General features: G+C 42.6%; 1 protein-coding gene and 1 non-coding gene across 4 annotated transcripts in view; one reads left to right on the forward strand and one right to left on the reverse strand.

Annotated features, from left to right (window-relative positions):
- GRAMD1C (GRAM domain containing 1C) overlaps positions 1 to 8,584 on the reverse strand; it is a 111,300-nt gene extending 102,716 nt beyond the window's left edge. For 2 of the 3 annotated variants that reach the window (XM_035274131.3, XM_078352140.1), the window contains exons 1-2: positions 8,459 to 8,584; positions 1,333 to 1,473 (exon numbers count right to left, since the gene is read on the reverse strand). In XM_035274131.3, coding sequence (XP_035130022.2) covers positions 1,333 to 1,473; positions 8,459 to 8,485 — 168 coding nt within the window. In that variant the 5' untranslated portion in view covers positions 8,486 to 8,584. The remainder of the gene's footprint in view (positions 1 to 1,332; positions 1,474 to 8,458) is intronic. The other variant, XM_035274132.3, reaches the window with a different exon arrangement.
- A 17,252-nt stretch (positions 8,585 to 25,836) lies between these two features.
- Positions 25,837 to 25,977, forward strand: LOC118148258 (U4 spliceosomal RNA). Its single transcript, XR_004735014.3, has one exon. It is a non-coding gene; the product is annotated as a U4 spliceosomal RNA (small nuclear RNA).
- The last annotated feature ends 1,717 nt before the right edge of the window (positions 25,978 to 27,694 follow it).

Raw genomic sequence — 27,694 nt, forward strand, 5'->3', positions numbered from 1 at the left:
ATTGTTATTTTGGTATATTTCTTAGCAGTTAAATATATTCCTTAGAACACAGTTCAAAAAAACTTATGATGTCGTGTTTCTTAATAAGAAATCGAAACCTTTTAGTCATGTTAAGATTCAATAACTGTTAAGATTCCAATGAACTGAACTGCTAATTATGAACAGTATGATGGTACTTGCACTAATCTTTATAACCTGTTAATGAATCTTTCTTTAGCCTACTCTAATTTTTTTTAAAAATCTGCTACCAAGGATACCTAGTCCTCAAAAGATGAGCTTTTTTTTTTTTTTTTTGAGACAGGGTCTCACTCTTACCCAGGCTGGAGTGCAGTGGCATGATCATAGTTCAATGCGGCCTTGACTTCCCAAGCTCAGGTGATCCTCCCACCTCAGCCTCCTGAGTACCTGGGACTAAAGGTGTGTGTGCCACCATGCCTGACTAATTTTTTGTTTGTTTGTTTGTTTGTTTGTAGAAACTGGATTTCACTGTGCTGCCTAGGCTGGTCTCTAACTCCTGGGCTCAAGCAATCTGCCCACTTCAGCCTCCCAAAATGCTGGGATTACAGGCATGAGCTATCACACCCAGCCAAGAGATCAGCTTTCCAGTGAACTTGTATATGCCTTACCATCTTATACAAATTTCACTTATAGTTGTACTATATCAGATTGTATAAAATGCCCATAACTCTCTTAAGAATTGCTAGATTTAGAATGAGTCCTTTAATAAAATAAATGTTAGCATTTGTAACATACAGAAGTGTTGTTCTTCCAAAAAGACTCTAAGATCTTAATGTGCCTAATCAACAAGTCATAGTCTCGTTTTACAGTGAGGAAACCTGAAGCACATCCAGGTTACACAACCGAGTGAACACAATGGAAAGAGAACAAGTAACTTCTAACTTTAAAACAGTCTTATAGTCATTATACAGTATAGGTTGAACATTGCTTAACTTTCTTTAGTTGTAGGAATGAATTTTTAAAATCAAAATTATATAAAATAGTTGGCTTCTGAATAACACTTAGAAATATTGTTTCTATATAACATTAGTCTCTTGACAATAGAATGAGCTGCACTGTAAATGGAATCCACTCCTGTGGTATAGTTTTCACACAAGGAAATTGAACCAGATAATTCCATTCCATCGAGCCAGACAACAGTGCCTTCTAGTGGTCAAAGGGGAGCATAATCAGAAATGTCTTCGGGACTCTGGACTAAAACCAAAACATCTAAAATCTAGAAGCTAAGAAGGAAATTTTAAAAATACTGTATGACTTCTTGCAGATTTAAAGAAAATTTTCAAGAATAAAATGAAGATATAAAAAAGAAATTACCCAAAAGCTCCAGTCACCACTCCAATTATGTAAATGTGGCCCCTGTTTTTTAACTACTGCATTATTCTCTTCCACAGTTGGACTAGGATTTTCCTTTACATCTTCCTCTGTGGCAAGGCTTGAATCCCCTTCATTTATCACCTAAAACAAATATCCAACCATTAAATTATTTATTGAGAAATGGCCATTTTAAAAAGAATGTCCACAACATATATGTTAATTTTAAAAGGGCAATATTTAAATGTTTAGAAGACAGTAATAAATATGTTTTTGCTTCAGTAGTTCATATAGTTATGTATTTATTTTTATTTATTTTTTATTCTTATTTTATTTTCTTTAGGGACAGTGCCTCACTCTCACACCCAGGCTGGAGTGTAGTAACCCAATCATAGCTTACTGTAGTTTCACACCCCTGGGCCAAAGGAATCCTCCTGCCTCAGCCTCCCAAAATGCTGGGATTATAGGCATGAGCCACCTCACCCAGCCACGTTCATACATTAATACATACAACAAATTTATAACTACTATTTTTTACTAGGTAGTTTGGTTGGCACTAGGGATGCAAAGATGAATAAAGCAAAGTCCTCAGTCTCCAGAAATGCACAGTTCGCTAGAGGAGCAATAAATCACACAATGTAGGCCAGGTGCGGTGGCTCATGCCTGTAATCACAGCACTTTGGAGGCCAAGGTGGGCGAATCACAAGGTCAAGAGATTGAGATCATTCTGGCCAACATGGTGAAACCCTATCTCTACTAAAAAAATATATTAAAAATTAGCTGGGCATGGTGGCATGCACCTGTAGTCCCAGCTACTCAGGAGGCTGAGGCAGGAGGATCACTTGAACCTCTGAGGCAGAGGCTGCAGTGAGCCGAGATTGCACCACTGCACTCCAGCCTGGTGACAGAAGAAGACTCTTTCTAGAAAAAATAAAATAAAATATAACATAATGGGAGTGTCCATTTGTACAACTATTTTGGAGAACAATTTGCAATGCTCAGCAGGAAAGAAGATAGATATATACTGCAACGAAGCAATTTAATATACCCATAGAGTCAGGAATGTTTGTTAAGAAAGCGGAAATAACCTCACTGTCCATCAATAGAGAAATTAGGAAATAAGCTCTGATTTATACAAATGAAAGCATTTAAACAAGTGAATAAGATGTGTCAGCTGTGCGGGGTGGCTCACACCTGTAATCCCAAAACGTTGGGATCACTTGAGTCCAGGAGTTCAAGACCAGCCTGGCCAACATAATGAAACCCTGTCTCTGCTAAAAATACAAGAAATTAGCCAGGCATAGTGGCCTTTAGTCCCAGCTACTCAGAAGCTGAGGCAGGAGAATTGCTTGAACCTGGGATCCAGAGGTTGCAGTGAGCTGAGATCACATCACTACACACCAGCCTGGTGACAGAGCCAGACTCTGTCTCAAAAAAAAGAAAAAAAGGCCCATCGCGTAATTGATCATGTAAGAGCACTTATTAGGGAGTTTAAAAAAAGAAAAAAGAGACCAAGCGCAGTGGCTCATGCCTGTAATCTCAGCACTTTGCAAGGCCGAGGTGGGTGGATCACCTGAGGTCAGGGGTTCGAGACCAGCAGGCCCAGTCTCGAGGCCTGGGCAACATGCTGAAACCCCATCTCTACTAAAAATGCAAAATTAGCCGGGTGTGGTGGCGTGCTTGTAGTCCCAGCTATTTGGGAGGCTGAGGCAGGAGAATGACTTGAATCCGGGAGGTGGAGGTTGCAGTGAGCTGAGATTGCCCCATTGCACTCCAGCCTGGGCAACCAAAGTGAAAATCCATCTCAAAAAAAAAAGAAGAAGAAGAAAAGCAAAGAAAAAAACAAAACAAAACAAAACAGAGAATAGGGAGTAGGGGAGTAAGGAGGAGCAGCCATTATAAAAGCATACGGGCCAGGTGCAGTGACTCATGCCTATAATCCCAGCACTTTGGGAGGCTGAGGCAGGAGGATCGCTTCAGCCCAGGAGTTTGAGACCAGGCTGGGCAACAGAGTGAGACCCTGTCTCTACAAAAAAATGTCAAAAAATTCGCCAGGCATAGTGGCATAGGACCACCTCCTGTGGTCCCAGATGTTCAGGAGGCTGAGGTGAGAGGACTGCCTGAGCCTGGGAGGTTGAGACTGCAGTAAGCCATTATCACTCTACAGCACTCCAGCCTGGTTGGCAAAGCAAGACCCTGTCTCAAACAAAAAAACAAACAAGCAAGCAAAACAGCATCTGGTGAACCAGGATCCTTAAATATCTCTGTTGCTGCTGCTCAACTTAAGCTTGAGGTTGTTTTCTGAGATAGAGTCTCACTCTGTCACCCAGGGTAGAGTGCAGTGGTGTGACCTCAGCTCACTGCAACCTCTACCTCCCTGGCTTCAATTTTCCTGCCTCAGCCTCCCGAGTAGCTGGGATTACAAGCGTGCACCACCTCACCCAGCTAATTTTTGTATTTTTAGTAGAGATGGGGTTTCACCATGTTGGCCAGGCTGGTTACAGACTCCTGACCTCAAGTGATTGGCCCGCCTCAGTCTCCCAAAGTGCTGAGATTACAGGCATGAGTCACTGCGCCCAGGCAGACTTGAGGTTCTTAAACCCTATAAATAGCCATTGCCACTGGGGAAGCCCCTAACCCTGATGATACTGATTTGAGGCCCTCTGGAGAAAGACATTTGTAAACATGAGAGGGTAGAAAGGACCTCCTCCACCTGAAGTATATCCAGTAACCTCCAAAAAGAGAGGGAGAAACAAACAAACCTGGATATAAGGGGAGGAAACATACAACAGTAAAAAAACAGAAAAACAAAAACTGAAACTGAAGTCCATAAATTGATCTAACAGGACATACAGAATTTATTAAGATAAATTATGTATAAAATAAAAGATAAAAGATTGGCTTTTGTGCCTCTACAACATAGGTTCTAAGTTAACCTCAACATCTGCTACAATGCAGCAATTGGCAAATCTTCATAACTTTAATCAATAATGGGTCTCAAATTACAGTTATACCTAGAGTTCCTACTAAATTTAAACAAGGCATCCCCTACAATCTTAGGGGAGTTAGTCAACATAAAACAGACAACAAACAGGTATGCCTCACTTTAATTATCAGAATTATTTCTTTGCCTAAATTCTCCATGATCATGGTATATATTGCCCTCAAATATCCTGTTGTGGCCCTGAACACTCTGACCCAGTGAGTAATAAACTAAATTTAAAACAAGTTTTTAGAGCTTACAAATTGGCTTTCAAAGAAGTGGGACCCCAGGCTGGGTATTTTGGCTCACATGTGTAATCCCAACATTTTGGGAGACTGAGGCAGGAGGCTCACTTGAGGCCAAGAGTATGGAGAATGTGCTGGGCAATATAGCAAGGCCCCCTCTCTACAAAAAAATGGAAAGATCAGCCGGGTATTGTGGCACACACATGTAGTGCTAGCTCCTTGGGAGGCTGATGTGGGAGGATTGCCTGAGTCCAAGAGTTGGAGACCACAGTAAGCTGTGATTGCACCACTGCACTCCGGCCCAGGTGACAGAGTAAGACTCTGTCTCAAAACAAACAAAACAGTGAGACCCCATGTACCACCACTCTCAATGCCCAGTTAAAATTATACAACCCAATATAAAACAAGACAGGGCCTTCAAGGACTGAAACTTGTTATGTAAGACCTACTTTGGCCAGGTGCAGTGGCCCACACCTTTAATCCCAGCACTTTGGGAGGGCAAGGCAGGCGGATCACGAGGTCAGGAGTTCGAGACCAGCCTGTCCAACTTGGTGAAATCCCATCTTTACCAAAAAAAAAAAATACAAAAATTAGCTGGCATGGTGGCACATACTTGTAATCCCAGCTCCTCAGGAGACTGAGGCAGAAGAATCGCTTGAACCCAGGAGGCGTAGGTTGCAGTGAGCCAAGATTGTGCCACTGCACTCCAGGCTGGCAACAGAGTGAGACTCCATCTCAATAAATAAGAAAATAAATAAATATAGACCTACTTAATGAAAGAGTAATTATCCCTACTGCTTCTCCACTTAACAGCGCAATTTAGCCCTGTTAAACTTGGTAAGAATGAATAGTGCCCCATGATTCATTAATGCATCCTTGATGACATCCTTTTACCCAGGAAGGTCCCTATACCCAATATTATTGGAATTACTGACTATCCAGTCCACAACTAGTAAGTACTTTGCTGTTATAGATTTGGCTAAAATGTTCTGTTTAGTGTTTCTTTATTTTATTTTATTTTGAGACGGAGTTTCGCTGTTGTTACCCAGACTAGAGTGCCACACGATCTCAGCTCACCACAACCTCCGCCTTCTGGGTTCAAGCAATTCTCCTGCCTCACCCTCCCAAGTAGCTGGGATTACAGACACGTGCCACCATGCCCAGCTAATTTTTGTATTTTTAGTAGAGACGGGGTTTCACCTCGTTGACCAGGATGGTCTCGATCTCTTGAGCTCGTGATCCACCCGCCTTGGCCTCCCAAAGTGCTGGGATTATAGGCGTGAGCCACCACTGTTTAGTGTTTCTTTCAACACCTCCTCAGCCACAGTTGGTCTTCACCTCCAGAGAAACCTAATATCCCTTTACCTGGCTACCCACAGAGTACCTCAACAGTCTTGCCATCATACCCAATCTCTACAGGAAAGATCTTAACTGCATCCAATTTTCTCCAGGACCACAGGTTTAACATTCCACTGATGACACCCTCCTCTAAGGACAGTCTTTTGACATACAAAGGAGCTCACGAAAGGGGTTGGGCCATTGTGATACACATAGTGTAAGGCCTACCACCTTGGTCAACTTTCTGAAAATAATTTGATCTCTGTCACCCAGGCTGGAGTGCAATGGCACCAACAGGGGTCACTGAGGTCTCAAGCTGCTGTGCTCAAATGATCTTCCTATCTCAGCCTCCTGAATAGCTAGGACTACAGGCACCACACAACCATGCCGGGTTAACTTTTTTTTGGTAGATACGGGGTCTTGCTATGTTGCCCAGGCTGGCCTCAAATTCCTGTCCTCAAGCGATACTTCCTTCTGCCGTGGTGTCCAAAGGTGCTGGAATTACAGGCATGAGCCACTGAACTGGGCCACAATGGCTTACTTAAATTCAAATTCAATTAAATGAAAAATGGTGCATGTCAGTCATCAATCAAACATCAAGGATGAATTATCACAAATCTCAGTCTATTTCATTTGCCTCACCCCTCCCTCTTCCTCTTCCGGACCTCATCTGGGCAAGCTGATAAGAAAGCCTGCGGCTGTGCTCAGTGGCTCACACCTGTAATCCCAGCACTTTGGGAGGCTGACGGGGGTGGATCACAAGGTTATGAGATTGAGACCATCCTGGCCAACTTGATGAAACCTAATCTTTATTAAAAATACAAAAAAGGCCGGGTGCGGTGGCTCACGCCTGTAATCCCAGCACTTTGGGAGGCCGAGGCGGGTGGATCACGAAGTCAAGAGATCGAGACCATCCTGGTCAACATGGCGAAACCCCGTCTCTACTAAAAACACAAAAAATTAGCTGGGCATGGTGGCGTGTGCCTGTAATCCCAGCTACTCAGGAGGCTGAGGCAGGAGAATTGCCTGAACCCAGGAGGCGGAGGTTGCGGTGAGCCGAGATCATGCCATTGCACTCCAGCCTGGGTGACAAGAGCGAAACTCCGTCTCAAAAAAAAACAAAAACAAAAACAAAAAAAATTAGCAAGGTGTGGTGGCATGCACCAACTACTTGGAAGGCTGAGGCAGGAGAATAGCTTAAAACCCAGGAGGCGGAGGTTGCGGTGAGCCGAGGTCGCACCACTGCACTCCAGCCTGGGGGAAAGAACAAGACTCCGTCTCAAAAAAAAAAAAAAGAAAAAAAAAAGAAAAAAAAGAAAGCCTGGAAGTTCCTTCCTTCATCTTGGGTGGGAAATTCAAGCAATCTCCTGTCTGCATACAGGAACTCTCACCCTGGCCCCACTCCCTAACCCAGAAAAAAAGACCTGGAGCCAGTCTTTTCCTGAGGCTCTTTTAAGCCTTTTTGGTGCTGCTTGAGAGACCTGCCTTGCTCTCCCCAGAGACCTCAAGTATGTAAGTAAAAGGCTTTTTCATACCCTCATGGTGTGTGTGTGTGGCATCATCAGTTTCTACACCTGAACAAATTTAGTGTGGGGGTTCATTCCGGCTTTCTGGGGTGGCAACAATAGATTCCTGTCTCTCTAACTTATCAGCTGTGTGGTCCTTAGCAAAGTCAATCTCTGTACATCTGTTTCCTTAACTCTACAACAGAGGAAATAATTATCTCTAGTCTAGACAATAAGCTTATTGAGAGCAGGGATCAGGCCTGTGTTAATTACCATTTAATCCCGGACACCCAGTGCCAGAGACATAGTTGAATCAGTGACTGATTGGGTTCATGAATATCCAAGCTTGACTATTTCATAGTAATGTTTTTCAAATCAAGTGAAATAACACACTCATTTGTTCATTCAACAATTATTTGTGTACCTCCACCAATCTGTAAATGATAGTGCTCTTCAGAAGATATAGCACTGACCACATTTTCTCTAAAAGTAAAATATATACGCACAAACCAATGTGGAAGGAGGACGGCGTTCAGAAATGCAGGCGCACCTCCAACAAAAGCGGAGCTTCACCCTGAATATTAACCAGCAAGTTTTCCATTTTGTCAAATAAGGTAGTAAACAAATAACAAAACTAGACTAGTTGAAACCAAAAACCTGGCTGACAGCACAGTGATTTAAACTATCACTGTGTAATAGGGCCGAGAATGAAAGGAAGGAGGCGAGGCTGCAGAAACTAACACTGAGTCAGAATCACCACCATGGAGCCTGACCCAAGGGGGCCTGAGGCTGAGACATCCGCATCAGCACATTTCTGGCCAAAGTCAAGCCCTCAGCGCCCACAGGGAAGCAGACGTTCCCACCACCGCCCGGAGGGAAAGGGCTCCCGTAAGCACAGGAAACCGTTCCCTCGGTAACAACTTTCCCTGTTACTCCAAAGAGCTCGAAGAGCAGGGAAGGGAGGGATTAACTGTAATCTGAGAAGGTCCAAGCAATCACCGTGAGAAAAAGTCGGGTCAAGCCTCGGGTGGGAACCGCCCCCAGCGAGGCCCGCTTACCTGGCGTACAGCCCGAGCGCCCTCCATCGCGGCTCCCTCGGCCACCGCGGCACCGCCCCGCGCCCACCTCCAGCGCGCTCTGCGAGCTCCGGGCTCCTCGCGCCTCCTCCGCCGGCCCTCCCGAGTACTTCCAGCCGCAGCTCCTTGCGCCCTCCCGCGGCCGTGAAGGACTGACTCCTGACGATGGGTGTTACTGGATTAGTTCGGAGGCTTGTCTTTCTAAGGGTCACAATGAATCTTAACCTATTCTCAGCCTCAAACTTCTGTGCCTACCAGGAAATGACGTTACCTGCCCCAATGTGCGAAAAAGTGAAATGCTTGGGAATTTTTTTTTTTTTTTTTTTTTTTTGAGACAGAGTTTCGCTCTTGTTGCCGAGGTTGGAGTGCAATGGCGTGATCTTCACTCACGGCAACCTCCGCTTCCCGAGTTAAAGCGATTCTCCGGCCTCATTCTCCCGAGTAGCTTGGATTACAGTCATGCACCACCACGCCCGGATAACTTTTTATTTTTGGTAGAGACGTGGGGTTTCTCCATGTTGGTCAGGCTAGTCTCAAACTTCGGACCTCAGGAGATCCGCCTGCCTTGGCCTCCCAAAGTGCTAGGATCACAGGTGTGAGCCACCGCTCCTGGCGGGAAGCTCTTGTTCCTTCCAATAAAAGACTGAAGTTACTGATAAAACGCTGTTATGTATTGTACATCCTTGGTTTTGTAAACCAAGAATAAAATGCTAAGGCCCAAAGCCATCTGTATGGGCCCCTACTCTTGGCCAAGAGCATTCCAGATTCAACCTTAATATCTAGTTCAGGCCATGATGAAAGAGGGGATTGGACATGCCTCATTAACATCAACACAGACCTTAAGTATGATAAGAAATATTTATCATCTATTCCCTCGGAAGCCTGCTACTTGGAGGCTCCATCTGCATGATAAAACCTCAGTCTCTACTACCCCTTATCATAACTCAGACTTTCCTTTCTACTGATAACTCTTTTTTTTTTTTTTTCTTTGAGACAGGATCTGGTCCTGAGAGCCCGGCTGGAGTGCAGTGGCACAATCTCAACTCCCTGCAACCTCGGCCTCCCAGGCCCAACCAAACCTCCCACCTCAGCCTCTCAAGCAGCTGGGACTACAGGCACATGTCACCATGCCTAACTAGTTGTTTGTTTGTTTGTTGAGACGGGTTTTGCCATGTTGCCCAGGCTGGTCTCAGACTCCTAGACTCAAGCAGTCCGCCTGCTTTGGCTTCCCAAAGTGCTGGGATTATACGTTGTGAGCCACAACACCCAGCCAATAATAATTCTTTCAATCAATTGCCAATCAGAAAAATTTAAATGTACCAATGACCTGAAAGTTCCCGCTTCTCCCTGTTGGAGTTGTCTCCCCTTCCAGACTGAAACAATCATGTAAATCTTGCATGTATTGATGATGTATCATCTCCCCAAAATATATAAAAGCAAGCTGTGCCCCAACCACCTTGTTCACATGTCAGGACTTCTTGAGACTGTGTCAAGGGTGTGTCCTTAACTTTGGCAAAATAAATTTTCTGAATTAACTGAGACCTGTCTCAGATATCTGGGATTCAGAGTTCCCAACCAAACTGCTATTTTAAAAAAGACATTCTAGACCAGGCATAGTGTCTCAGTCACGTACATACAGTACTTTGGGAGACTGAGGTGGGAGGATCATTTATGCCCAGGAGTTCAAGACCAGCCTGGGCAACATAGGGGGACCCCTTCTCCAGAAAAGAAAGAAAATAAAGAAAGAAAGAAGAGAGAAAGAGAGAGGAAGGAAGGAAGACATTCTAGAACAATGGAGAAACAGTGAATATGAAATGTCTGTTAGAGTTGATGTTACAGGATAATCAATGATTTATAGACATTTATTTATGGATAATTAATAATTTTTGGCTACGTTGGAGGGTGTCTTTATTATTAGGAAACTCACACTAAAGTATCTAGGAGTTCCCTGGTATTCATGGGGATGTAAAGAAACTAAAAGTATTTAGGAGTGAAGTATTGCCATGTCTACAACTTCCTTTCAGATGCTTCCACACAGACGAACACAGAGGGAACAAAACAGCGGAGTGTTAATTACCGGAGCTAAGTGGAGGGTATAACACTATTCAGTGATTCTTTTATTGTTTACATATATTTAAAAATCATAATGTAAAGTTGAAGAGATGAAAAAGAGTTGAATCCAGTTTCACAAAAAGTCGGACACTGAGTATATTACTTTTTTTGTTTGTTTTTTTAAAACAGAGTCTTGCTCTGTTGCTCAGACTGGGGTGCAGTGGCACAGTCTTGACTCACTCACTGTAACCTCCACCTCCCAGATTCAAGTGATTCTCCTGCCTCAGCCTCCATAGTAGCTGGGACTACAGGCGCCCGCCACCCTGCCCAGCTAATTTTTGTATTCTTAGTAGAGACAGGGTTTCACCATGTTGCCCAGGCTGGTCTCGAACTCCTGGTCTCAAGTGATTCACCCACCACAACCTCCCAAGGGCTGGAATTCCAGGTGTGAGCCACTGCACCCAGCCATGAGCATATTTCTTAAAGACATATTACATATTAAAGGACAAATAACAAGATAATCAATAAAAGACAGGTTTCCATCCTCATTCTGCAAAATTTTGCATAAAGTTTGTTCAAGCTGGGGGCGGTGGCTGAAGCCTGTAATCCCAGCACTTTGGGAGGCCGAGGCGGGCAGATCACCAGGTCAAGAGATGGAGACCATCCTGGCCAACATGGTGAAACCTCGTCTCTACTAAAAATACAAAAATTAGCTGGGTGTGGAGGCGAGCACCTGTAGTCTCAGCTACTTGGGAGGCTGAGGCAGGAGAATCACTTGAACCTGGGAGGCGGAGGTTGCAGTGAACCAAGATCACGCCATTGCACTCCAGCCTGGCAAAAGAGCGAGATTCTGTCTCAAAACAAAACAAAACAAAACTGTGTTCGGTTGAACATAAAAAACTTCATGAAACACCAATATTAAGCAAGGCCACTGAATGATCATAATAGAATAGGACAAAAAGAAGGCCACTGTGTAATCATGTCTAAACACAGACAAAAACATGGACACTGTTCAAACCACAGAAATGACTATCTCCCTATGCTGCCCAATATGACTGACTGCTGCCTCTCTCCCCATCACAGCTTTAGCTTGACTTTATTCCACCTGCCTTCTAGATAAGATGTATGAAGTACCCAATCAGAATCACCACAGCTTCTTGGCAACATCTAATCCAGGGCAAAGCTCCACTTCTTGAATCCTCGCAAAATCACTGAACACAAACCCAAATCCTGTAGAAAGAACTTTCTAACACCCTTTGCTGAGACGTCCTCCTGGTTTCCCACGGTGTTCTCTCACCCTCATTGTAATGAGTCAATAAATGCAACGTTGTCCAACTGCAGCTATGGTTCTCCTGGACTTTGGCTGAAGAGTGTTGATATGTTTTGCAGTGACATAGAGCATAAGGTGAAAGTGAACATGGAAAACAAGTTGTTAGAAGTTTGAAGAGAAAGGAGAAATTATGAAATACTTAGGAGCACAGGGGAATGAACTGACTGATGTTTTAGGAAAACAGTAAAACAGTAGCATTGCTGGGCAACACAAATGCCTGATTGAGACTAATGGTCTTGTATTTCAAGTGAGATCACACTATTATATAAACAGCTCCCAGAAATCCCAGTTTACCACAATCAGGAGAATGCTTAATTAAGAGATTAATGGTCATGTATTTCAAGTGAGATCACACTAATATGTAAACAGCTCCCAGAAATCCATATAGAGAAACCATAGTCGAGTTAAAAACTGCTAAGGTATATGTCAGAAAGTTCATGGGAAAGGAAATACAAGTGTCTCTTAAAAATATAAAAGATCCGGCCGGGTGTGGTGGCTCACATCTGTAATCCCAGCACTTTGGGAAGCTAAGGAGGGTAAATCACGAGATCAGGAGTTCAAGACTAGCAAGGCCAACACAGTGAAACCATGTCTTACTAAAAATACAAAAATTAGCTGGGCATGGTGGCAGACTCCCTTAATTCCAGCTACTCAGGATGCTGAGGCAGTAGGATCACTTGAACCCGGGAGGCAAAGGTTGTGGTGAGCTGAGATCATGCCATTACACTCCAACCTGGGCAACAAGAGTGAAACTCCGTCTCAGAAAAAAAATATATACATACATACATATATATATATATATATATATATATATATATATATATACACATATATATATATATATATATATATGATCCTCAGTTTCATTCAGAATAACATAGAAATTAAAACCACCCTGAAATACTATTTTTCACTTATTAGATTGATAGAAGTACAGAAGTTTGAAAATGCATTCTGTTGACAAGACTGTGGGGGATACAGGACTCTCATAATGGAGGTGTAAAGTAATATAGCAGATTTGGCAATAGCTAAAAAAATTGTAAGATGCACACACTGGCAGCAATACCAACTTCTATGATTTTTCCTATAGATTTAGTTGCACACATGCAAAATAATGTGCAAAGTTACTCCTAGAAGAACAGTTTGTAGTAGTAAAAATTGAAAATAAATCATCATCAGTCGAGGACTGGTTAAATAACATACCTCCATCCATTGGAATTTAAATTCTCTGCAGTTTCATAATAATTTTAAAAAGAATGAGGAGGAGCAACATCAACACAAATGGCAGAGGAGGGAACTTCAAAAGTCTGTACTTCCACAAAAGCAGCAAATAGGGTGGCAAGAGCTGTTAGAAACAATTTATTCAGAACTCCAGAATGTCTCCAGACCTTACCACAATCGGGGGAATGCTCATTAAGAGAAAACAGCTGAGTCTCATTAAGAGACTTTTGTGACATTTTAGTTACTATTTATTTGAGATGGAGTCTCGCTCTGTCACCCAGGCTGGAGTGAAGTGGTGCAATCTCAGCTCACTGCAACCTCCACCTCCCGGGTTCAAACAGTTCTCTGCCTCAGCCTCCCAAGTATCTTGGGATTACAGGTGCCCACCACCATGCCCAGCTAATATTTTGCATTTTTAGTAGAGACGGGGTTTTACCATCTTGATCGGGCTGGTCTTGAACTCCTGACCTTGTGATCCACCTGCCTTGGCCTCCCAAAGTGCTGGGATTACAGGCGTGAGCCACCGCGCCTGGCTGTGACATTTTATTTTAACTTACCCTGGTACCATCCCCTACTCTACAATAGCCCGCATTCCTGGTACTGACTCCTAGCATCAGAGGTAGCAGTACTGACCTCATTCTGGAAGAATTGGTATCTGTTTACTTTGTCCTGTTTGGTGGCTCCAAACAGGACTTATTTGCCTTATTTTATCTCAGAATTCTCCCAAGGTTAGGACGCCTGTCTTGGGCAGGCGTTGGTGGGGGGATGTTGGTGGAGGGGCAGGTAGAATATTTATTGAAAACATTTGAAGGCAAATATATTATCAGTATCACTTGGGGCAAGGGATAACAGTTAAGGCAAACAATAGACAATCTGGAAAGTTTAACAGGAATACCTGGAAAACGGAAATCATTGGGATATAAGGGCTTTGAAAAACTCTCACAAATTCCTGGGAATCCAAAAGGCCACACCCATGCCCAGAGCTGGGAACATACTCAAAAAAGACCTAAGAAGGCCCTAAACTTCCACTTCTGGCTGGGTGTTAACAGGCATACCCAACACACACAGAAAGCCCATCTGTGAGACAGCAAGATAACTCTTAATTTCTGTATGTATTTTTCTTCTTCTGTTTTTATTTTTTTCTAATCTGACGGAACAGAGACTTATTAGGCCACATATAACAAAAAATATAAATTTTACAAAATTAGTTCAATTTGTATGATGTACCTAGAATTCTCAAATTCACAGAGAAAGAAAGTAGAATGAGGCTGGGTGCAGTGGCTCATGCCTATAATCCCAGCACTTTGGGAGGCCAAGGCAGGTGGATCACTTGAGGTCAGAAGTTCGAGACCAGCCTGACCAACATGGTGAAACCCCATCTCTACTAAAAAATACAAAAATTAGCTGGGTGTGGTGACGCATGCCTGTGATCCCAGCTACTGGAGGGGGCTGAGGCAGAAGAATCGCTTGAACCTAGGAGTCAGAGGTTACAGTGAGCCGAGATCATGCCACTGCACACTAGCCTGGGTGACAGAGACTCTGTCTCAAAAAAAAAAAAAAGAGAGAAAGAAGTAGAATGGTGGTTTCCAGGGGCCATGAGGAGGACAGAATGGGGCTTCATTTAACGGGTTCAAAGTTTCAGTTGGGGGTGATGAAAAAGTTCTGGAGATGTGATGATTATACAATATAAATGCACCTAATGTCACTGAACCATACTGAAAATGGATAAAATGGTAAATTTTATTTTTATATATTTTACCTTAATATAAAAATGTAGTTTATAAAAGATACCAACAAACCACAAATAAAGATTAAAATAAGCAGCAACAATAAACCCTGGGAAGGGATACAACCTGCTTTTCAAAATTGCTTCATTATGCCAGATGCAGTGGCTCATGCCTGTAATCCCAGCACTTTGGGAGGCTGAGGTATAGGTGAGTCACCTGAGATCAGGAGTTCAAGACCAGCCTGTCCAACATGGCGAAACCCTGTCTCTACTAAAAATACAAAAATTAGCCAGGCATGGTGGTGAGTGCCTGTAGTCTCAGCTATGCATGAGGCTGAGGCATGAGACTCTCTTGAACTGGGGAGGCGGAGGCTGCAATGAATCAAGAGTGTACCACTGCACTCCAGCCTGGGCAACAGAGTGAGACTCTGTCTCAAAAAAAAAAAAAAAAAACCCAAAAACAAAACAAAACAAAGTTGCTGCATTATAATATTGAAAATGTCCAGTTTTCAACAAAAAAAAATAAGGTATGCAAAGAAACAAGAAAGTTTCACCCATATACAGGGAAAAATAATAGAAACAATCCCTAATGAAGCCTGAGCATTAGGCAGACAAAACTTTAAATCAACTATTTCAAATATCCTCCAAGAGCTAAAAGAAATCAAATTCAAAAGAGAAGCCATGGGAACAATGTCTCACCAAATAAAGAATATCAATAAAGAGATACAAATTACAAATGAACCACATAGAAACTCTGGAGTTGAAAAATACAATACCTGAAATGAGAAATTCACTAGAGTAAGTCAATTAGACTTGAGCAGACAGAGGAAAGAGTCAGCAACTTGAAAGTCGGTCAATTAAGATTATTCAGCCTGAGGAGAAGAAAGAAAAAAAAAGTGAAGAAAAATGAACAAAATCCACAGGACCTGTAAGACACTACCAAGTTGACCAACATATACAAAATGGGAATTCCAGAAGGATAGAAGAAAGAAAGGATATGTGAAGAAATAATGGCCTTTAAAAAACGAGGAAACTCTTTACACATTGATATATAAAGATCTACAAGAAATTTTGTCAAAGGAAGTAAAGTGCAAGACTATACATAGGGCCAAAAATGCATGCTCTGAATCTAACTGTGAGGAACCAGACAAACTGAAAATGAGGGATATTACCTGAACTCTTCAAAAATGTCAAGCTCATAAAAGGCAAAGAAAGACTGAAGTACTGGCCGGGCACAGCCATTGTACTCCAGCCTGGGCAACAGAGCAAGACTCTGTCTTGAGAAAAAAAAAAGAAAGAAAGAAAGAATGACTGAAGTATTGTTTCATGCTAAAGAACACTAAAGACCTATAACAACTAAATACAATGTGTGATTTTGTCTTGGATCCTGAATCAGAAACTCTTTTTTCTTTGAGATGGAGTCTCAGTAGTGCTATCTCGGCTCAGTGCAACCTCCACCTCCCAGGTTCAATCAATTCTCCTGCCTCAGCCTCCCAAGAAGCTGGGATTACAGGTGCAGGTCATCACAACAGACTAATTTTTTGTATTTTCCATAAAGACAGGATTTACCATGTTGGCCAGGCTGGGCTCGAACTCCTGACCTTGTGATCCATCCGCCTTGGCCTCCCAAATTGCTGGGATTACAGGCATGAGCCACCATGCCCAGACTCAGAAACTTTTTTTGTTGTTGTTTTTATTGTAAAGAACATTACTGGGACAACTGGAAAACTTTGAATAAGGTGTAGGTTCGATGATAGTATTGACTCAGTGTTAATTTCCTGCTTTTGGTTTTTGAGACAGAGTCTTGCTCTGTTGCCCAGGCTGGAGTGCAATGGCTGTGCCCGGCCAGTACTTCAGTCTTTCTTTGCCTTTTATGAGCTTGACATTTTTGAAGAGTTCAGGTGATATCCCTCATTTTCAGTTTGTCTGGTTCCTCACAGTTAGATTCAGAGCATGCATCTTTGGCCCTATGTATAGTCTTGCACCTTACTTCCTTTGACAAAATTTCTTGTAGATCTTTATATATCAATGTGTAAAGAGTTTCCTCATTTTTTTAAGGCCATTATTTCTTCACATATCCTTTCTTTCTTCTCTCCTTCTGGAATTCCCATTTTGTATATGTTGGTCAGCTTGGTAGTGTCTTACAGGTCCTGTGGATTCTGTTCGTTTTTCTTCACTTTGTTTTCCTTCTGCTCCTCAGACTGTGTCATCCAGTCTGGAGTGCAGTGGCGTGATCTCAGCTCACTGCAACTTCCGCCTCTTGGTTTCAAGGAATTCTCCTGTCTCGGATGCTCAAGTAGTCCCAGGTGCACGCAACCATGCCTGGCTAATTTTTGTATTTTAATCGAGATGGGATTTCTACTGGTCAGGCTGGTCTGCAACTGCTAACCTCAGGTGATCCACCTACCTTGGCCTCCCAAAGTGCTTGGATTACAGGTATGAGCCACCGTGCCCAGCCAATTTTCTGTTTTTTTTTTTTTTTTTTTTTTTTTTTTTTCATAATTATACTATGGTTAAGTATGGGGATGTTTTTGTTTTAGAAAGTGCAGTCATGCACTATACAACAATGTGTCAGTCACTGCATTCAACAGTGAACCACAAGAAAACAGTGGTCCCATAAGATTATAATACAGTGTTTTTACTGTACCTTTCGTATGTTTGGGTACAGAAATCCTTCTCGTTGTGTTACAGTCGTCTTCGGTATTCAGCATGCTAACACGCTATCCAGGTTTATAGCTCAGGAGGAATAGACGACTATTCCATATAGCCTAGGTGTGTAGCGGTAATACAGGAGACAGAATTTAGGCAGATAGTAAGGGTAAAAGAGTCCTCGGCAGAATTTCCCTTTTAATAAAAAGCAGCCCCCAAATCTTTTCTTTTCTAACAAAGAACAGCCTGAAAAATCAAGCTGCCAAGATAAACAAGCAAAAGAGCTTGCACAAGTGAATGCCAGCCACTGTGCCAATAGAAAAGGGCTACGTGGAAGCCAGGCATGTTCAACACAGAGGCTCCATTTTCCCTTTTCTTTGTCATCACGTGTAAAGAGGCAGGCAACGTGGTGCCTGGCCAGGTAGAGAACCATCTGCATAATAAAAGATACGGGTGGGGCAGCCAGCTTCTTCATAAGCTGTGCAAACAGCACACCTAGTCCTAAACAGTTCCTCACATGCTATGCAAATGGACACCTGGCCCGACCAGTCTCTTGTGCCCTATGTGAATCAGATACCACCTCCTCAAGCTCATCTGTACAACCTTCTGCATTTCACCGTGGAAGCAGCAACCCGTATTCTCGGGCATCCCTCTTTCTGTAGCAGAGACATCTTTTCTCTTTCTTTAGCCTATTAAACTTCTGCTCTGAACCTCACACTGGTTTGTCCACGTCCTAGTTTTCCATGGCCCCGGGACAATGAGCCTCAGGTATTACCCCAGACAACACACTTCAGTAGGATCTACCATCTAGGTTTCCGTAAGTACATTCTATGATGTTGGCGCAACAGTAAAATTGCCTAATGACTCATTTCTCAAAACGTATCCCAGTTGGTAAGTGACATATGACTTTATACACTGATATATTTGATCTAGCTCACTCACACATGTTGGGAAAAGCAGCAGAGGAGAAAGGACTGACAGATGCCTACATAAACTGGTTCTGAGTAACACATAAACAAGGAACAACAAGCCGCAGGAGGCCTCTGAGGAGGAAGGCGTCTCCATGCCTCATGATCCGGTGCAGGGTGATGTCGGTTCTGTCACCATAAACATTGTGCTCAAGGACGTAAAACCCCTTCGTAGCACTATGACGTAGCCAGGCTTGTAGGCTCCTTGTAAGGTCGGTATTCCACCAGCTGCACATAGACAATAAGCTAAAGATAATCACACGTTCTTGTTTTGTGAAATTCCCAAACTGCCACTGTTATCAGTCCCTAGAATGACACACCAGTTCCAGCTCACTGATTCACTCCACCATCACTCCACCCCTACCCTGTAGATCAGCGTGATTGTAATCAGTAAGTAGTGTGGATGCTCAGAGCTCGGGGCCTTCACTGTCTCCTCCTGTAATAAGTGGTGACCCCCGGTCCCACTCTTTGCACTCTCAATCTGCCTTTTCCTCATTCCTTTGTCGCCACCGAACACGGAACACCCATGGGTGATGTAGGGCTGGATCCCTACGAAATGCTTCAGAAAAAACGTGATGTGCCAAGAGAGAGAATAATAAGTAAAGCAAACACGAAAATGTTAATAATTGAGTAAAGGTTTTATGGGAAACCTTTGTACTATTCTCGTAACTTTCCTTATTTCAAATAAATAAAAACCATTATAACTCAAAAAATAAAGTGAAGCTAGCCCACATAATTGTGTGTTTTTTTTTAGTTGCACAAATGCAAACACAGAATGGACACAGTTGGATTTAATTAGGAGTTTTGGAGGGTTTCTTGAGAAAGGGTTACTCTCTATTACTCAAGCTGGAGTGCAGCAGCAAGATCACTGCTCACTGAAGTCTTAACCTTCTGGACTCCAGTGATCCACCTCAGCCTCCCAAGTACCTGGGGCCACAGGCCCGTGCCACCACTCAGCTAGTTTTTTTGGGTTTGGGGGGATTTTGTTTGTGTTTTGTAGAGACTGGGTCTCCCTGTGTTACACACACTGGTCTTAACTCCTGGCCTCAAGTGATCCACCTGCTTTGGCCCTCCCGAGTGCTGGGGTTACAGATGTGAGCCCCTGCACCCAGCCTAAGGTTGATTTTACCAGGCAATTATACTAAGTCACAAGAGAAGCAAGGGAGATAAACATGGATGCAAGGGTTTGGCAATAATGATTGCCCCTGGAGTCCAAGCAAGGTAAAAAGCAAAATAAGGTCCTAAGACTGTGAAGGCCAGTGAATAGTGTTAGGATTAAATGTTTGTAAATCTAGTTGAGATTGAAGGACTGCTGGTGATAGAAGTGATGAGACGGAAAGATACAAATGGCCAGGCTGGTCTCAAACTCCTGACCTCAGGTGATCGGCCCACTTCAGCCTCCCAAAGTGCTGGTATTCAGGCGTGAGTCACCACGCTGGCCAGGTCAAAACTGTTTGAAAAGCAGTTATATCCCTAGGCCATCTCCTTGTCTCCATACTGCTAGGCAATTATAATTTTCAGATGTACATCTCTCAAAAAATATTGCCACCCACTTTACTTAAGAAATAAGCTACCGGAGAAACTGCTCATTGAGAAACCAGCAAAGACAATATGTGGGTGATGAAAAACAAGCACCAGGGTAGAGGTGGCCATTCCCAAGTAGTAGATCCCAGAATGACAGTTGCAGACTAGACACAGAAGGCAAGCAGTCCAGATTGGAGCCGTGAGACTCAAGAAACAAACTGAGTGAGTGCCGTCATCGCCAAGATCCCTACTGTCATTTATCTTCTTTTTAGCTGAAGACAGAATTTCCCATGAGCCATATTCAGACTCTTTTCTGTACTTTGCTTGTGAAGTTCCTGTTCTCCCTCAACGCTTTGCTGATTCACCCCACAGGTTTCTGGTTTGACTTACTCCTGAGAACGGGAGGCAGCTATGATGGGTTTAGAAGCAGAAAACACGGGGCAGTCCAATCTCTCTGACCATAGTTTTACCAAAAATCCAGTATCTGGTCCAGGTGCTCAATGTCTGGTGAGTTCAAGGCTCTCCAGGACTCCCGACGGCTCCTGCCCACGGACTTCCCTAAAAAAGACTGTTTATTCACTTTCCAGGAACCTAAAGCCAGATTATGATCAGTTTCTTTTCTCCTGAAAGGCTTTATCTGATAGTGACACCAATTGCCCTTTGCTCACACAGGAACATAGGTGCTTGCTACTCTTCTTTTCTCTTTTTTTTAAACTAAGGAATATATTATTTAGGGATACATACATGGGTGACAAGTCCATAAATTAAAACAAGGCAATGATTAACACAAAGATCAGAGTAATGTTGATCTTTGGGGAGGAAGAGAGATGCGACTGGAGAGGGCTTCTATGTTACTCCAATATTCTATTTCTTTCTTTCTTTCTTTTTTTTAGATGAAGTCTTGCTCTGTTGCCCTGGCTGGAATGCAATGGCGCAGCGTGATCTCAGCTCACTGCAATCTTTGCCTCCCAGGTTTAAGCGATTCTCCTGCCTCAGCCTTCTGAGTAGCTGGGATTACAGGCATATAATCCCTATAATTAACCAATTGTGGTGTAATCCACCACAATTGGCTGATTTTTGTATTTTTAGTAGAGATGGGATTTAACTGTGTTGGCCGGGCTGGTCTTGAACTCCTGACCTCAGGTGATCCACCCGCCTTGGCCTCCTAAAGTGCTGGGATTACAGGTGTGAGCCACCATGCCTGGAGCAATATACTATTTCTTAATCTGAATAATGGGTCCATACATATGTATGTTATTTTTTAAATTGTCCATGTTAATACTATATATTTTTCTGTATTCATGATACATATCACAATATTTTAAGTAAATAAATCATAAAAGTGATTATGTTTTTATTTAAATGTTGCTTATTGAGAGTTAAATGAACAAACTTTTTTTATTTGAATATACACACATACACATATATACATATATGTGTGTGTATATGTATATATATACATATTTCCTTTTAAGGTATGTGTGTGTATATATGTATACATATGATATGTGTGTGTATATATACGTATATATACACATATATACGTATATATGTATATATACACATATATACATATATACGTATATATGTATATATACACATATATACATATATACGTATACACACACACACACACACACACACACACACACGCCTTAAAAGGAAAGAGCCAATTGAGAAAAACAGGTTTAGGCCAGGTGTGGTGGATCATGCCTGTAATCCCAACACTTTGGGAGGTGGAGGCGGGAGGATCACCTGAGGTCAGGAGTTGGAGACCAGTCTAGCGAACATGGTGAAACCCCATCTCTACTAAAAATACAAAAATTAGATGGGTGTGGTAGTGTGTGCCTGTAATCCCAGCTACTCCAGAAGCTGAGGCAGAAGAATTACTTGAACCTGTGAGGCAGAGGTAGCGGTTACAGTGAGCCAAGATCGCCCCACTGCACTTCAGCCTTGGCAACAGAGCGAGACTCCGTCTCAAAACAACAACAACAAACAAACAAAAACAACAGGCTTAAGATAAGTTGGGTAGAGAAAGAGGTAAAATTTCCTGGGACTGTAGGATGAGATCCACTGAACAGAACAAAGTTTAAGGCTGGTAAAATAAGAATATATGCAAAATAGAAGCCAGTATTAGAGTGAAAAGAGAAAAGTACAAACTGAGAGAGTACCTAGGTCATTTGCTAAGGATATTAGGTTTCCAGATTCACATTTCATTAAATTATAAATTATTTAAATACATTTTGTGTCAATTTCTGAAATGAGAGGCCTTATATTATCTAATGTTGACTCTAACCTATGGTGTTAAATAAATTAACCTACTAAATTTGACCTGCCATCTCTGTCATTCCTCTCCTATCTTTCTGCCTCAATGATATCCACCAACCTCTCAATTTTAGTATTGCTATTTTAAGTAGAAATGCTTCGCCTTTACAAAGAAATAACCAAAAGTTTTCCAATAGACTATTGATAGTGTAATTAAATTTAGAAATCACATGTTGAGACGATGTTTTCCTTTATATAATACTTTACCTGAAAATTAGACATTTTTAGAAATGACATTATCTATTTCATTGAACCTAATAGGTCACAGGAGTATTATTTAATAAAAGTCTCTAGCAAGATTACTAGCAATTTAGCAGTTATAAGTCATGGATAAGTGTTAATTCAGCTAACTAAACATAAGAATAGAAATTGTATTCACTGTGATTAGAAACCCATGCTAAAAATATATAAAATGTGTAGTGTTTTTTGAGTAGCTATGTTTTTTTGGAAACAGAGGCAAGAATACAAATATTCATGAGAATCACACAATGGTGCATTTAAAAAATAATTACAAGCCAGGTATATTGGCTTACACCTGTAATCCTAGCACTTTGAGAGGCCAAGGCGGGAGAATTACTTGAGTCTGGGAGTTTGAGATCACCCTGGGAAACATGGCAAAACCCTCTCTACAAAAAAACAAAAATTAGCTTTATGTGGTGGTGCATACCTGTGGTCCCAGCTACCTGGGAGGTTGAGGTGGGAGGATCCATTACTTGAGCCTGGAAGGTCAAGGCTACAGTGAGCCATCATAATGCCACTCACTGCACCCCAGCCTGAGCAACAGAGTAAGACCTTGCCCCTACCCCAAAAAGGTTATTAGGTTATTTATTTCCCTAAATAACCAAAAAAAGGTTATTTAGGCAAAATGAAAATGATGGTAGGCTGTGCATGGTGGCTCACACCTGTAATCCCAACACTTTGGAAGTCCAAGGTAGGAGGATTGCTTGAGGCTGAGAGTTTGAGACCAGCCTGGGAAACGCAGTAGGATCTCATCTCTCCAAAAAAATTCTCTTAATTAACGGTGTGGTGAGTCCCAGCTACTCAGGGGGCTGAAGTGGGAGAATCGCTGGAGCCCAAGGTCTTAGGCTACAGTAAGCCCTGACTATACCACCACACTCCAGCCTGGGTGACAGAGCCAGATTTTGTCTCAAAAAAAAAAAAAAAGAAAGAAAGAAAAGAAAAATGTGGTAGTGTGACTGAGAAGCCTGTAATCCTGGCACTTTGGGAGATTGAGGAGGCAGGATTGCTTGAGCTCAGGAGTTTAAAACCAGGTTGGGCAACATAGTTAGACCTTGTCTCTACAAAATATTTAAAAATTAGCCAGGCATAGTGGTATATACCTGTAGTCCCAGCGACTCGGGACGCTGAGGCATGAGGACCACTAGATCCTGGGAAGTCAAGGCTGCAGTAAGCTAGACCATGACACTGCACTCCAGCCTGGGCAACAGAGCAAGACCCTATCTCAAAAATAAAATAAAATAAAATAAAAGTAAGTACAACCTTTAGAAAACAATCTATATGTGATTCGAATTCTAAAATAGAAGAAAGACATTGGAGAAAAAGATGTGGGCCATCCTGGGCAACACAACAAGATGCTGTCTTTGAAAAAAAAAAAAAAATGTTTTTCGTTAGCCAGATGTGCTGGTGCATGCCTGAAGTCCCAGCTACTCGGAGACTGAGGCGGGAGTATTGCTTGAGCCCAGAGCAAGCCCATGTCACACAAAAAAAAGAAAGTAAAAGATTTGAATTCTTAATTCTCTCAAAATGAAGGCTGACACATTGAAGAAACTTTCTATAAAATGATGCAAAAATGCCCAAAATGGGTAGGTATGAAGAAATAGTACTTTTTTTTTTTGAGATGGAGCCTTATTCTGTCACCCACCCAAGACTGCAATGGGGCAGTCTTGGCTCACTGCAGCCTCCATCTCCCGGGTTCAAGCGAGTCTCCTGCCTTAGCCACCCAAGTAGCTGAGACTACAGGTGCCCACCACCACACTGAGCTGATTTTTGTATTTGTTGTAGAGATGGCTAGACTGGTCACAAACTCCTGACCTCAAGTGATCCACTTGTCTCAGCCTCCCAAAATGTTGGGATTACAGGCATGAGCCACTGCACCCAGCCCGAAATAATAAATTCTTTTTTTTTTCTGGAGACAGAGTATCATCCAATCCGGAGTGCAGTGGCATGATCTTGGTTCACTGCAACCTCTGCCTTCCGGATTCCAGCAATCCTCCCACCTCAGCTTCTGGAGTAGCTGGGATTACAGGCATGTGCCACCACGTTCAGCTATTTTTTTTTATTTTAATTTTAAGTAGAGACAGGATTTCACCATGTTGGTCAGGATGGTCTCTAACTCCTGACCTCAGCTGATTCATCGGCCTTGGCCTCCCAAAGTGCTGAGATTGCAGGCGTGAGCCACTGTGCCCCGCCCACTTTTTTTTTTTTTTTTTTTTGGAGACAAGGTCTTGCTCTATCAACCAGGCTGGAGTGCGGCAGCAGGATCTCCACGGGTCAAGTGCTCCTCCCACCTCAGCCTCTTGAGTAGCTGCGACTACAGGTGTGTGCTGCCCCGCCCAGCTCATTTGTGCTTGTATATATGGAGACCTTTCACCATGTCGCGTAGGCTGGTCTCCAACTCCTGAGCTCAAGCAATCGCCCACCTCAACCTCCCAAAGTGCTAGGATTACAGATGTGAGCCACTGCGCCTAGCCAGCAGAGGATTTAAAGCCTAGTTCTGATGCTCACTAATTGTATGATGGGTGCAAGTTACTTCTGTGTGCCACATCCGCTTCATCTGGAAAAAAAATAATAATAGTAACCTGTTCTTAGGTTTTTGTGAGTATTAAAGAATACATGATAGAGTTCCATTTCTAGATCTGGTAATAGGTTGGGTCACATATTTGGACCAAACTTCCTACTAAAAATAACCGAAAATGCTTTACAAAATGTTTTTCAAAAGTCTTCTGCAAGGCATGAAAGAGCTCACAAGAAAATAAGAATTATCAGGCCAATATCTAAGGAACAGAAACATGATTAAAGTAATGAGGCTGTTTTTGTCCTGAATTTGGCCAACCCCTGAGGTTTTGTTTTCAAGGCCTGGTGAAGAGACTGACAGTAGACAACGTCTCAGTGTGGAGAGTCTGATAGGAAACAAAGCTGGGAGTGAACCTGAAGAAAGCCTGTCCCACAAGCTCACACCCAAGAGATTAGAAGCTGAACACCTACCTAAAAATGTATCATTGTAAACAAACTCGTGCCCTGATTTGCAGACCATATTCACACTACCCAGGTGATCCTAAGAAACTTTAAGCTGTGAATTTTGGTTAAAGTCATCCTGGAAGACTTTTTTTTATAGAAGAATTCCAGCTAGTAAATATAGAAGGGAAACATATATTCAGGGCAAGTTGAATATGCTCACAGAAAATAAAATAAATCCATAAATAAATATAGAAAAAATGATAAAACTGGATGTCACAGATATGAAATGATGGATCTAGACTTGTGCTCTCCAATACAGTAACCACTGCCCACATGCTGCTATTTAATTTCAATTAAAACCAAATATAGCTTTGCACTGTGGCAGTATCGTAGCCAATGAGGTTTATCCGAGGCGCAATTATTGCTAATTGAAAACTTTTCCCAATAACCCGCTGTGACGACTTGCAATACAGTCGGCACTGCCAATTTTTGACAGTCTCTATGGAGACTGATTTAAAAAAAAACTAAATATAATTAAAATTCAGTTTCTCAGTCACACTACCACATTTTCTTTTTCTTTTCTTTTTTTTTTTTTTTGAGACAGAGTCTTACTCCGTCACACAGGCTGGAGTGCAGTGGCAGATCTTGGCTCACTGCAACCTCTGCCTCCCGGGTTCAAGCGATTCTCCTGTCTCAGCCTCCAAAGTAGCTGGGACTACAGGCGTGCACCACCATGCCCAGCTAATTTTTGTATTTTTAGTAGAGACCATTTTGGCCAGGCTGGTCTCGAACTCCTGACCTCAAGTGATCCACCCACCTTGGACTCCCAAAGTGCCAGGATTACAGGGGTGAGCCACCATGCCCTACACACATTTTTTTTTTTTTTTAATTTGGAGACAGGGTCTTTCTCTAGCAACCAGGCTGGAGTGCAGTGGCACAATCACAGCTCACCGAAGTCTTGATCTCCATGGGTCAAGTGATCCTCCCACCTCAGCTCCAGAGTAGCTGGGACTACAGGTGAATGCTCCCACACACAGCTGAGTTTTGTATTTTTTTGTAGAGACAGAGTTGTGTCATGTTGCCCAGGCTAGACTCAAATTTCTGAGCTCAAGCAGTCCTCCTGCCTCAGCCTCCAAAGTGCTAGGAATACAGGTGTAAGTCACCATGCCTGGCTGTAGTACTACATCTTTATACATAATGTGGAGTTCATTTGTAGACACAGATAATCAAAAGCAATTGTTTAATCTATGAGAATATATGGCAGGACATGTGAAATTCATGCAAGGTATATGGTGATTCTTCGTTTCTTCACATTTCTGCTCTGTTGCCCAGGCTTGGGTACAGTGGCACTAACACAGCTCGCAGCAGTCTCTACCTCCCAGTATCAAGCAATCCTCCCACTTCAGCCTCCCAAGTAGCTGGGGCCACAGGTGCCTGCCACCGTGCTTGGCTATAATTTGTATTTTTTTGCAAAGACAGGGTTTTGCCATGTTGCCCAGGCTGGTCTGGAACTCCTGGGCTCAAGTTATTCTCTTACCTTGGCCTCCCAAAGTGCTGTGATTATAGGTGTGAGCTGTTGCACTGGGCCCAGTGTGATATATTTTTAAACTCTCATAAATTTTCAAAAATGCTTGTATGGGTGATACCACAATCATTTTGAAACTGTGATATTTATCTTGGTACACAATTACTTGAAATACAGGCTACATTTTCTAATTTCCTTTGCACGTAGGTGTCGCCTCGGGACTGAGCACCGGCTGATTGTGTGTTAGTAGAAATGTCCTCACAGGGAACGGACATACTCATCTTTCCTTCTCCTTCCTGATGGCTGGAATGTGGTATGTAGGTTTGATGAATTGAGCTAAAGCATTCATATTGGACTTGATGGGTTTCAGAATATGCTACTCAAAAATATTTTAAGCTGAAGGAATTTGAGAAAACCACAGAAGCAGGGAGGTTTCTCTGACTTTCCCTCGTCCTTCCTCTCTGAAACAGGTCATAAAACCTTCTGCTGAAGCAGGTCATAGACCCTCAAGCAGGTCATAGATACTCTATACCTGGAAGAAAGGAGCATCCTTATCTCTGAAGACAAAGGTCACAGAGAAGAATCCGAACAAACAGGCTTTGCTGTTTCCCATTGTTGATTACTATTAGCTCATACTTTTTATCCTATCATATACTTCTTCACTCTTCATCAAATCTTGCCTAAAAATACATAGGTGTTT

Source organism: Callithrix jacchus, chromosome 15, assembly GCF_049354715.1.
Source record: "Callithrix jacchus isolate 240 chromosome 15, calJac240_pri, whole genome shotgun sequence".
Lineage (NCBI taxonomy): Eukaryota > Metazoa > Chordata > Mammalia > Primates > Cebidae > Callithrix > Callithrix jacchus.